The 12,615-nt window shown below is 37.5% G+C and overlaps 1 protein-coding gene across 1 annotated transcript in view; it reads right to left on the bottom strand.

Annotated features, from left to right (window-relative positions):
• myhb (myosin, heavy chain b) overlaps positions 1–12,615 on the bottom strand; it is a 28,873-nt gene that overhangs the window by 2,598 nt on the left and 13,660 nt on the right. The window contains exons 1-31 of the mRNA XM_082137109.1: positions 9,765–9,799; positions 8,461–8,514; positions 7,898–8,109; positions 7,660–7,803; positions 7,389–7,545; positions 7,242–7,269; positions 7,003–7,108; positions 6,812–6,904; positions 6,656–6,719; positions 6,470–6,568; positions 6,236–6,339; positions 5,876–6,014; positions 5,657–5,775; positions 5,400–5,549; positions 5,140–5,310; positions 4,726–5,032; positions 4,507–4,577; positions 4,339–4,426; positions 4,085–4,202; positions 3,187–3,310; positions 2,969–3,105; positions 2,623–2,878; positions 2,267–2,509; positions 2,006–2,182; positions 1,723–1,868; positions 1,513–1,603; positions 1,021–1,410; positions 801–927; positions 560–678; positions 280–476; positions 14–197 (exon numbers count right to left, since the gene is read on the bottom strand). Of these exons, the coding sequence (XP_081993235.1) occupies positions 14–197; positions 280–476; positions 560–678; positions 801–927; positions 1,021–1,410; positions 1,513–1,603; positions 1,723–1,868; positions 2,006–2,182; positions 2,267–2,509; positions 2,623–2,878; positions 2,969–3,105; positions 3,187–3,310; positions 4,085–4,202; positions 4,339–4,426; positions 4,507–4,577; positions 4,726–5,032; positions 5,140–5,310; positions 5,400–5,549; positions 5,657–5,775; positions 5,876–6,014; positions 6,236–6,339; positions 6,470–6,568; positions 6,656–6,719; positions 6,812–6,904; positions 7,003–7,108; positions 7,242–7,269; positions 7,389–7,545; positions 7,660–7,803; positions 7,898–8,101 (4,353 nt within the window). The 5' untranslated portion in view covers positions 8,102–8,109; positions 8,461–8,514; positions 9,765–9,799. Of the gene's footprint in view, positions 1–13; positions 198–279; positions 477–559; positions 679–800; positions 928–1,020; positions 1,411–1,512; positions 1,604–1,722; positions 1,869–2,005; positions 2,183–2,266; positions 2,510–2,622; positions 2,879–2,968; positions 3,106–3,186; positions 3,311–4,084; positions 4,203–4,338; positions 4,427–4,506; positions 4,578–4,725; positions 5,033–5,139; positions 5,311–5,399; positions 5,550–5,656; positions 5,776–5,875; positions 6,015–6,235; positions 6,340–6,469; positions 6,569–6,655; positions 6,720–6,811; positions 6,905–7,002; positions 7,109–7,241; positions 7,270–7,388; positions 7,546–7,659; positions 7,804–7,897; positions 8,110–8,460; positions 8,515–9,764 lie in introns of the transcript that reaches the window.

Here is a 12,615-nt window from a genome sequence, read left to right as displayed (position 1 = left end):
AATGTTGCTTTACCTTATCAAAGTTCCTTTGTTTCTTGTCAAGGTTGGCAGCCAAAGCATTAGCTCTCTCCACATCAATCATGAGATCCTCAACTTCATTTTGCAGTCTTTGCTTGGTCTTTTCCAAAGAGGCACATTTGGCATTCACAGCCTCATTGGACTCTTCAGCGTCCTGCAAACGCTGAGCAAGCTTTTTCCTAGGAGCAAAAATTAAATATTAGTCATTGCTACTACTTTATTTCAAGTTGTGAGAACATTTAAACAGAGGATTTCATTTACTTTGCTTCCTCAAGCTCTTCAGTACGCTGAATGGCATCTGTCTCATATTTGGTTCTCCACTGAGCCACCTCACTGTTGGCCTTTGACATGCTGCGCTGAAGCTCAGATTTAGCCTCCTGTTCTTCCTCGTACTGCTCTCTGAGCAGATCACAGTCATGACGGGAAGATTGGACAGCATGTGCCAGGGCATTTTTGGCCTTTAAAACAATAAAAATGTTCCAGAGTTATTCAGTAGGTTCAGTACATAAGTTTATTCATTTAGAAAATGCTAATTCCTCACCTTCACTTCTTCCTCAATGTGCCTCTTCAGCTCTTCAATCTGCTGAGTATAGGCCTGTTTGCTTCGAGTCAGCTGAGAAACTAAAGCCTCTCTCTCCTCTAATTGACGTCCCATTTCACCTAGAAAGGATTTAATGATGATGGTCAATAAAGATGATGGTCTCAACAATAACTGCAATGATAAATAGGTGTTTATAGAGAATGTAGCTAATATTATCCCTTCTTTAAACAAAACTACTTACCATTTTCAGTTTGAAGTCTTGCCTTGTGAGCGCTTAGATCATTGATGTGGCGTACATGTTCATCATGCTTTGTCTTAAACTCGCTCAACTGATCTTCCAGTGTACGACACATCTTTTCAAGATTTGTCTGCCAAACGCAAAGATTTTTTTTTATGGATTTTTTTTTTACACACAATGCTGTGTTTCATGTACAATACTCCATAAATATGTTAATACTTGCCTTTGATTTGGCAACAGCCTCCATACTGCTTGACAAGTCATCAATCTCCATTTTAAGCTCACTTTTCTCTTTTTCTAGCTTCTGTTTCACACGCTGGAGGTTGTCGATCTGTTCTCCCAGCTCTGCCACAGTGTCAGCCTGCTTCTTGCGGAGTGCCGCAGCCGTTGCTTCATGCTGCAAGGTGGACTCCTCCAGATCACGGCGTAGTTTCTGGAACTCAGCCTCACGTTTCTTGTTCATCTCAATCTGGGCAGAAGTGGCGCCACCTGCTTCTTCAAGCCTCTCACTGATGTCCTCAAGTTCCCTGGAGAGATCCGATCGCTGCTTCTCAACCTTAGCACGAGCAGCACGTTCTGCCTCGATTTCTTCCTCCAGCTCCTCAATGCGGGCCTGTGGTAGCAAAACTTTGATGAGTTACAGTTAATTACTGTTACAGTTAATACAAATTTAAAATGTTAGGCAATAAAAAGACAATTGCTATTTTTGAGTGACCTGAAGTTCTTTAATCTTCTTCTGGAGCTGAATACCAAGAGATTGCTCATCTTCAATCCTGCTCAGAAATTGACTTGACTCAAAGTCCTTCCTGTTTTGAAAAAAACAACAACAAATGTTTTATGAGTTATAGTTATTCTGAAAGTGAACAAGGGATCTGAATTATAATGTAAAATTGGATAGGATAACAAAATGTTATTAGTTCCTCACTTTTTCATCTTTTCTTCTAGTTGTTGCTTGTCATTCTCCAGATCCATTATGGATTCCTGGGAAAGTTTTAAATCACCCTCAAGCTTTCTCTTGGCTCTCTCAAGGTCCATACGGAGTTTCTTCTCCTGCTCCAGAGAACCTTCCAGCTGTTCACAGATGTGAAAGATTAGTTTTTTTTTTAACCAAAGTATTACTTCCATGTTTCATGATTTCTGCTTCTTGTTGTAACAGTAACTAGACATGTGAGGACTAGTTGCACTAATCTGTTACATTTCAAACTCACGTCATCGACTTGCTGCTCAAGCTTTGCTTTGGCTTTCGTCAGAGTATTGACTTTGTCCTCCTCTGCCTGAAGATCATCAAGAGTCTGTTGATGTGCCTCTTGGAGGGCTTTCTTCTCCTTAGTCAGCTTGACAATAATCTCATCTTGAGATGTCATTTCTTCAGTAAGGTTTTTAACCTAGGAGACAAATTTATTTGAATGACTGCAACCTGAGTAGAAAAAAAATCAAGATTACCAGAAGCTTTTTCTCAAGATATTAACCTTGTTTTCAGTGGCATGTTTTTCCTTCTCTACTTTGGCCAAGGTAAGCTCTAAATCATCAATGTCTTTCTTCAGCTCAGAGCACTCGTCCTCTAGTTTTCTCTTCTTGGCTGTCAGTTCAGCATTGATTTCTTCCTCATCTTCTAATCTTTCAGATGTCTCTTTAAGTTTCGCCTCAAGCTGGATCTTGCTTTTGATGAGTCCTTCACATCTCTCCTCAGCATCAGAAAGGTTTTCTGATTCCTGTTGATTAGAAAATCATTTGTTTTTGTTTTTGTTTTAAATTGTGTGTCTATTATCTCATAAACAATAATTGCTTATTTGTGATCTTTTCAGGAATCTGCTGAAACACTCACAGATGCCACTTGTAACTGCAGGTCATTTTTCTCCTGCAACAGAGAAACCATTTTTTCCTCCAGCTCCTTCTTCTTGGCAAGTGCCTTTGCTAGATCCTCCTTCATTTTTTCAAAATTCTCTTTCATGGCTGCCATTTCCTTCTCAGTCTCTGCACTCTTCAGGAGAGGCTTAATCTTAAAATACAGCTTCATCCATGGCCAGTGTTTCACATTCATGAATGCGCGGATGTTATACTGGATGCTGTAGATGGACTCTCTGTATTATAGAATTAGAAGAAATGGTGAGATCATCTGTGTGAATATGAAGTGTAACCCCCTACAGAATATTTTTCATGCAAAAACATACCTTCTCTCCATCATTTTGACAAACTCTTTCCTCATAACATATCCTCTGCAAAGTGCTTGAGTCATAGTCACAAGGATAACAAGTTTTTCATCTCGCATCTCCTCAAGGGTTCCCAGCAAACCAGCTTTAAAGAACACCTATCACAGTAATTGATAAAGCAAATTATGCACTATTATTTAATATTTACATAATAAGTCAGGTGCTTTGATAGTGTGTACCTTGGTGTGTCCAAACTTGTACTGGGTATGATCCACATCAATAGAGCCAAGAAGCTTCTCTGAAGCCTTCTTATTGTCAATGAACTGACCCTCAGGGATGACACTAGCATTCAGTACTTTGTATCTAAAGAAAAGACATTCAAAATACCAGTTTTTTTACGCAAAATGCAATAATGCAGTTTCAGAATCATGTTGAACTGAAATTTGCACCTGGATGATACATTACATGAAGTACTAAGAGAGGACACCGATCTCATTCAATATTGTGTACACATGTATTTGTACGTAATATCTGCATATATATGCTTCCATTTATTGTATTTATGATAAGATCTTGTTTCCCATGCAAGAGTGGCACATATGTGTGCGAGACTAAGACAACTTGTTTTGTGCAAATTAATAACTGTGGGAACATGCTCCACATTAATAATAATTCAGATTCACAAACATTGGCAATTAGCATAAGGCTAAGAACAAAGTGTTGTGCGTTTTGCATGAGAACACTTTCTGTGTGCATAAATTGACAAATAGCATTCAATTATTTTAAATATTAAATGAACCCTAATATTCATTAGCATGTTTTAGTTGTCAAATGACAATTGATATATTATTTAAAGCACATGTACATAGAAGTGACATGTGAAGGCCAAGTATAACCCATACTCAGCATTTGTCCTCTGCATTTAACCCATTTACGTTAGTGCACACACATTAGGAGCAGTGAGTAATTAACACACGCACTGCAAACGTGACCCACCCATTAGGTGCAGTGGGCAGCCATTATTCTGCGGTGCCCGGAGAGTGATTAGGGAATCTAACCAGCAACCTTTGGATTACCAGTCGGATTCACTAACCATTTAGCCCACGACTGCCCCTCATGTACATATAAATTAAATACCTCTGCTTAAAGTCGCCATAGAGGATTCTGCTTGGAAAACCCTTTCTGCAAATTCTGATTCCTTCCAGTACACCATTACAGCGCAACTGGTGAATCACCAGAAAGTTCTCCATAAGACCTAAAAAATAAAAACAGTTAAAAACATAGGTTTTAAGAGAAGTGGTTGTTCCTGTTTATTTTAACATAGAGTCACATCATTAAATATATCACATGCTTTTCAGTATCCTAACATGGATGTGCAAAAAAATATTGACCTGGAGTCTTTGACTCATTTGGAATCAAGCAACGCACAAAATGAGGATGAGTGCTTCTCAGGTTGGTCATCAGTTTGCCCAAGTTCTCCTGTTGGTTAAAGAATAAACAGATAAGCTATCATCCAGTACACCTTTGATGCAAGGTGTAAAATGGAACCATATCTTTACCCGGAACAAAGCAGACACAGTCTGGAAGGAGCCGCCCTTCTTTTTCCCACCCTTTTTGCCACCAGATTCAGCTGTTGATAAAGCAATATAGTAGAGTAATCTCTGGTAAACAATACCATGTACAGAAATAAAAAAAAAAGTTTATTTCTTAACAAAACTCAGTTTTTCTTTTATCATCCTAAAGTTTCAATTATAAATGTGTGCTTTTGTTTTGCAGACCTTCAGTAGAAGCATGAGCAGCATACAGATGAGCCAACAGTTTCATTGAAGACTTCTGGTACAACTGAACCACAGAGTCATTTAGAGGGTCCTTGTTCTTATCCAGCCAGCCTGTGATGTTGTAATCTACAGTTCCAGCATAGTGCACTAAGGAGAAGTGGGCCTCAGCTTTGCCTTTGGCCGGTTTGGGCTTCTGGAAGGATGGAGTTTTACCAAGATGCTGGTCATGCAGCTTGTTCTTGAAGGTCATGTCTGTTGCTTTGGGGAACATACACTCCTCCTCAAGGATGGAGAAAATACCCATTGGCTGTAAGAAAGAGCACATTTCTTTAAGAAAAGACAAGGGTCCAAACCTTAGAATGTTATGTTAGAAGAACAGAAAGCACTATATGTCCTGAAAGTGAATTCTTTTACCTTCTCAATAAGCTCAATGCAAGCGGCCAAGTCCATACCGAAGTCAATGAACTCCCACTCAATACCTTCCTTCTTGTATTCCTCTTGTTCCAGCACAAACATGTGGTGGTTGAAAAACTGTTGCAGTTTCTCATTGGTGAAATTAATGCACAGCTGCTCCAGGCTGTTAAACTGTAGTGAACAAAAATTAGCACCCGAACCAAGAAGCAAAACCTAAAGCATCAGATAATTTTTATTTATTTACTATTTTATTAACTTACATCAAAGATTTCAAACCCAGCAATGTCAAGCACTCCAATGAAGAACTGTCTAGCCTGCCTGGTGTCCAGCATCTCATTGATTCGGACAACCATCCACAAGAACATTTTCTCATAGACTGACTTGCACAGAGCCATGGCTGAATTATTCACCTAAATTTGAAAAAAAGAATGCTGTTTTATTTCATTTCATTTTTATTCATTAAAAGTTAGTGATGTTGCATACTGTACATAAATGATGCATTTTTAAATGCACATACCTGAGGAACAGTTTGACCTTTGGTCACATATTCATTCCCGACCTTCACTCTGGGATAACACAAAGCTTTCAGCATGTCAGCAGAGTTCAGTCCCATGAGGTAAGCGATTTTATCAGCCACTGGAAGAAATATTTCAAGTAAATTACTTATATTCATCCACATTGTGGCAAAATATGGATGTTTCTTGTTTCTATAGATGAACTTAGATTGAAATCGCACCCTCATTTCCATCAGGCTCGGCCTGCTCCTCCCTCTGCTTCTGCTTGAACTTCATGTTCCCATGATGCATCACAGCCCCTGTCAGCTTGTAGATGCCCATTTTCTCCTCAGCCGTGAAGCCCAGAATATCAATGGCTGTCTGCAAGTCGAAAACAATCAGATGTGTCTTGTCATTTAGTATACTAAATTATCAGTCTATTTGTTGAGCCTATGTAACTCAAATTTGTTTAATAGCATGTCTGAAATATTTTTATATATTAGCAATATATATCAATGTTAAAGTATTTGTTGCTGATGATGCATCTAAATTAATGTCTAAATTAGCATGTAAATTAACTGACAAGTTGACTTTTTTCTTACATCAGTTGCAATGAACTCTTCTACATCATTGATGCTCTTGACTGTGATCTCACCATGACTGACCATGGGATAGTCGTATGGGTTAGTGGTGATCAAAAGAGCCTCTGTAAGAGAATTATGATTTTAAACGTTACACTGTTCAAAAAAATATCATGGTATTTTTGGAAAAACTGTATTAAATTCAGATTATATATTGAAAAATAGTCCTAATGCAAAAATTTCCATTTTTTTTACCCAGCAGTTCTGGCTTATGGCCAGTGCAGAGCTGGTAGAAGATGTGGTAGCTTCTCTCAGCAGACAACTGGTAAGTTACCCTGGACTTTTCCAGCAGATCTACGGATGAGTAGTATGATTATTCAAAGGATAAAATGAATGTCTGTAATATCAGTCATTTGAAATTTAAAACAATGAAGGACTCACAAGTTTCAATATCAGCTGAGGCCAGTTTTCCAGTTGAGCCAAAATGAATTCGGATGAATTTACCCTGAAGATTTTCAAACAAATAAAAATAAATAAAACTATTTTGTTACAGAATTAAAACACACAGTGGAGCGATGCAGTTGACTCAGAACTCACAAAGCGGGAAGAGTTGTCATTCCTCACAGTCTTGGCATTTCCATAGGCTTCCAGCAAGGGGTTGGCTGCAATGATTTGATCCTCAAGCGACCCCTGATGTGTACAGAATGTGGCAGACATACCAGTCAAATAAGTGTTCTCATATTTGCTCCATCCTCATTATCATATAGACAAACAAATACTATATATACCTGCATTTTTCCAGGCTCTACTTTCTTCTGTCCAGATACAGCGATTGTCGCAAAGTACTGGATGACACGTTTGGTGTTCACAGTCTTTCCTGCACCAGATTCTCCCCTGAAAATATGGTACAATATATTATAATCTAATATGCAGTATGAATTGTAATATTAAATTAAAAAAATATATAATATGTTTCTGCATTCTTATCACACAATACCAATGTTCAGTTTGTGATGAGAATACTTACGTAATCAAGATAGACTGATTCTCACGATCTACAAAAATGTAGAAAGCCATTTATTACATTCCAAATACTAGCATATTTAACATCTTTTTACAATCTTAGCCAATATACCTCAGCTGCATTCAAAGTAATAAACACTATTTTTCATACCAGTGAGCATGAACTGATAGGCGTTGTCAGAGATGGAGAAGATGTGAGGTGGGGCTTCAATTCTTTTTTTGCCCCTGTAGGCTGTTACGACTTTAGAATCGTACACCGGGAGCCACTTGTAGGGGTTCACAGTGACACAGAACAACCCGGAGTAGGTCTGCAAGAGAGAAATGTTATTTTACTTACTAGATATAAACATGTCATTGATTTACATGTAAAACTTTACAATGTGTTTGAAACAGATTAACACTATACATTTTTGATTACTTACGTAGATCATCCATGCTGCATAACGCTCTTTGAGGTTGTACAACACAGTGGGTTCATTGAGGTGGGTCATCATGGCCATGTCCTCGATCTTATCAAACTTGGGGGGATTCATTGGATAAATTTCATCCTCCTTCACTGTGATGGTCTGGAGGGAGAGTCATGTGACTTATGAAATGTTATAATGCAGATGCCTTTCAAATTTATTTGGCAAATATTATCTGAATATCTCTTATACCCACTTTGTTACACAGAGTTTGCACCGTTGCTTTGCCACCCTCCCGACTCTTGAGGACCCCTTTGAGGTACATCTCCTTGGGTTCAGCAACAAAAAAGGCAGTTTTGGCATCGAATGGCGTATTTTGAGCTTCCAGTCGTTCCTTCTCTGGCTTGCGAAGGTAAATGGCCGCAGGGCCGAAACACTCCATTTCTGGGTCCCCACTCATGGTTGCGTCTTACAGAAAAACAACCAATTATTTGTCATGCAAGTTAGCAATCGGAAAGAACATTTACATTTATACATGTTTGGCATCACCCTTTAACATTAGACTGAAGTGTGAAATAACCCAGTACTTCATGTACTTGGTTGATTATCATGTCACCCAATGTCAATATTTCTACAGTATAGAATCATATAGACTAACATAACTTCATATTTAGGTAATGTGGTTGAGAAAAATGAAATCTTTTTTGTTACAAAAAGAAGTGTAAGTTAAGCATGAATTTTCACAAGCAACATAAGAAATATCAATTTGTCATAATGTTTAGTAGTTACAGATCTTTTAAAAGATGGTGCCATGTTTACCTTTGTCTTGCACTAACTCTTAGGATTTGATCTTGATGTTGTAATTCACCACCTCTGTGTATTGTTAAGAAAAACAAAGAATTTGTTGTCGGTTGAAACTAGGGATGTCAACGATTAATCGACGATCGATTAATTGTCGATAATACATTTAATCGATACAACTTATCGATCATCGATTAAGCAGGTCTTCATGCGCGTGCGCGCTGCTCAACCGCGAAACATGTAAGCGAGCGCGCTGGAGTTATGTTTGGGACCATTTTACACCTTCATCATGACTATAAGTTTGCGTGTGCATTCGCAGGCTTTTGTTTTGTGCAAATGTAAGTTGTAATACTGTTTATTTTCTGTAGGCCTATCTATATCTGATTGATCTCATATTGGATGCATTTGGTTAAGAATTAACTCTGTAGTAAAGCGTCAGCTTAAGCGTGCGCAGCTCAAACGGCAGTGCACGACTAATAATGACTATTGGGACTGTAATATTACATAACATTATAAAGAGAACAATATTGTAATAAAACATTGTGAATTATTTGGGTTTAGTTACCGTGTCGCGTTGCTCCAGGAAGACCGCGTCCACAACATGAGTAGTTCTGAATGAATGGCACGTAACTTAGTTCAAGTTCACTTGAGCATGAATTTGCGTCATTTTGTGCAGATATAATTTGTAATATTATGTTTATTTTGAATATATCTGATTAATCTCATATAGGATGCGTTTCTTTTAGATAAATAACGTGCTAGCAAAGTGCTCCAGTTTAACGGTAGCAGATTCATTCAGCGCGTGCAGTTGTCCCAGGAAGAGCGCGTCCACAACAGTCACATTCTAAGCGCATATGAGGCGGCGTTGGTGACACGTTGTATTAGTAGTTATATTTGATTATTAAATAATTAATTTAATTATCAATCACATCGAAACATTTTACAATCCTACTAGCCCTTTATTTATATTTAAAACCATTCTAATTGATTTGGTGAGGAACATAGCGTTTTGAGCAGCATTTGCAGACCCTGTCATGCTGTCATAGCCACTGCAGTAGACGCATATCGCAGTATTAAGGCTAACGATTAATCGATTAATTGATCGTTAATTTAAACGACGATCGATCATGGGAATTTGTGAAAATTGACATCCCTAGTTGAAACCTTATAGCTTGCCCAAAAGATAAAATAAGTAGTCCAGTCTTAAAATTAGTATAGGAGCACAATGTTATAAAATGTAACAAAAAGCCTAAAATATCATTAAGAAGTAAGTAAAAAAGGAAAAGCAGAGCTGTTTTGTGACTTAGCGTTCAGACACTCACCTTAGCTGTGTAGTTGTGAGCCCTGGGAGGAGTTGGGAAAGCCCTCTTTTATACTTTGGTGCGAGTGTCCTGTCAGCACATTTCAGCATCTCATTTTTGGTCATGAGTCCTGTTTGCCCACTTCCATTTGTCCCCTTCAGCAGCATCACTGTATTATTTTTATCTCTTGAAATGAGAAGTTCCAAGATGGTTTTATCTCTTCAAATTGTTATTGTCTAGAACAGCACTGAGGGGAGCTTTTTTAGCCCATTTCCAGAGTTTAAATCTGACTGTTATGGTAACTCTTATGAATTACCTGTCATTACTGGTCAGAATTTGCATTGTTATGCATAGAAAAGGATTAAGTCGTAAAACGGAGTTCCAAGAATTTGGAATTATGGGCCTGGAGTGATAATAAATTGTTCCTTTTCAACTTAAAGAATTCAGAAGATACAAATAAGGAGAGCAAATGAATAACCGTATCCCTATGAATATCTGGACATATATGTAGGATAATATCTGGCAATAACAAGTCATCCACCTCGTTGTGGAGAAGACCTCAAATGTCACTGGTATAAGGTTGCAGGAGCCTTACAAATTTAACATGTTACAAAGAAATCATACTTCGATCCCTTCAAGAAACCAGCGAGGATGCCAAATGACCATGCCTTTCCTTACTAAGAACAGCTGAGGCTCCCCAGACCTCTCCTGGGGATGAAACAAAGTCCAAGGTGGTGACAAAATCCTTGATGTCAACAGGCCAACTTGAGTCATTGTGTGCTATTAGCTGTGCCTTTTCCACACTAAGAGTGCTGGGAGAATGTCTGAATGGCCTTTTGTTCACTTTCAAGATTTACTTATAACTTGAAAATAACTTGACTTGTGTTTTATGTATAAATCATTGTACATTCATATACATCTGACTTCAAACAGATAGCATTTTCTATTTAAAACATCAAACAGAATGACTCTTCATTGAGATCAGTGGATCAGGATCTCTTTAGTATGATACTCCTCCTCTGTTTGGCTAAATGTAACATGAGATTTGATTTAAAGTAGGCTTTATGGGCCTTAAGGTAATTCTTTCCAATTGAAAGGTGATCTCATACTGGCAAAGAGCAGAAAGCTTTAAAAATTGTGAGGCTGTTACTCTTGAGATATAATTGGCTCCATTGAATAAAAATGTGAAACATGATCACCCACCCATAACACTACATTCTTATTTGGACAAAATACAAATATAGCCACTAGTGCAGTCTTAACCCACCAAATGGCAGCATGCTCAGGGGATTTATTGTCTCTTTAACTTCCTGCATTACATTACAAAACACAATCCAAGTGTTTTAGTGTCTGTCAAGAGCCTGCAAGTGTGCAGCATTAAGATTGTGGGTTGGTATAATGGTTCTTGGATGAACCGCAGTGTCAGTTCGTTATGATGCGGCTTCTTTTTTTAGGACTTTGACATGTAATATAGCATCTTTGCTTAGCGTGATTAAAGAACAGTTCATTGTTCGACGTGCGAGTATGAGGCCACATTTACACTTTCACTGAGCATAGATCTTCTGCTAATGAAGCCTCTATCTCTTGGTGGATGCGGTTGGGTTTCTTTGAATACCACAACGGATGAGTATTAATCTTTTTTATATTATCATTAAAATATTTTTTTTTATGAAACGGCATGATATCGCACAGACTTGGTTTGGGGTTCTTTCACTTTTGTGTCGTTCTACAAATCACAGTGTGTAGGACACTTGCTGTTCTCTAATATATTGGTTCAAACCATGGCATAGTAAGCTAAAAACAAACAACAACGACATAATTGTAAGTAAAAAACAAAAACAAACTTAGCTTCCCTAATATAAAATCTCTCAAATATGGAATAGCTATAAAATTTGTCTTCTATAGATCTGTAAATGAAGATGTATGTATAAATATGCATAAATTGTGTATTTATTTAAATGTAATTTCTACCAGCACAAAACATGAGTCTGTTTTCCAATGTGCATACTATTTTCATAACCCCTTGTGGAAAGGAAGTTGAGGAGTTTGTAATGATTCTCAGTTTAAGAAATGTGAGTTTGAATCTTCTACAGCTGACTTTTTAATGCATCTTGACTGCCGTACAGTCTGACAATATTGACTGAGATCCTACATCGTGACATGGTCTACAGCAGAGATTGTGTTCGTACAGTCTGACAAGCAACAGTCGTAAAGGACTATTATTAAAATAATAGATACTATAGATGAAATCAACTGAAAATAAAAGAAGACATTAAATCTCTCAAGATCTCAGCAGAGGATGATTAAAAAACTCCAAAAACCGCATTACCAGTTTTATTGAAAATTAACAGAGGTTTAGATGTTGATGTTTTATTGAAAACAATAGTTTAATTGGTCACTGTTTTGCTTTAACTGGGGTTTTGGCCCTTGACTTTCTAACATTAGTTTTTCTCTGGCTTCTATAGCTATGTTTTTATAAATCACATTTGCTAAAGCAAAAAAGCCAAGAGAAAATGTGATCAGGTGGTTATTTTTTGATAACGACATAATCATCATGTAGTGGTCTGATACACTGATCTCATCCAGTGTGTAATATTTTTAATGCAGTTCAATTTTACATTACCGCCACTGTGATACTACAACAAAAGATCAAGCAGTGTTGCAACAATCAGTAAAGAAGGATTTAAAAATGATCATTCACAAAAAGGCTATGAACTAAAGCATAGTTAAGACACACAGACATCAGCAATCAGCACATGAATCTCATCAGGTGACAATCAACAAAATAGATAAACAGATCATCTCTAAACATAAAAAACAGGTTACTAAAAACAACAGCAAAAATAAAAGTTAATAGTAAGAATTAAAGAAA

The sequence above is a fragment of the Leuciscus leuciscus genome, assembly GCF_965113295.1.
Source record: "Leuciscus leuciscus genome assembly, chromosome: 14".
In the NCBI taxonomy this organism is placed as follows: Eukaryota; Metazoa; Chordata; class Actinopteri; order Cypriniformes; family Leuciscidae; genus Leuciscus; species Leuciscus leuciscus.
Note: the sequence above shows the minus strand (reverse complement) of the source record. Positions and strands in the feature narration are given on the sequence as shown.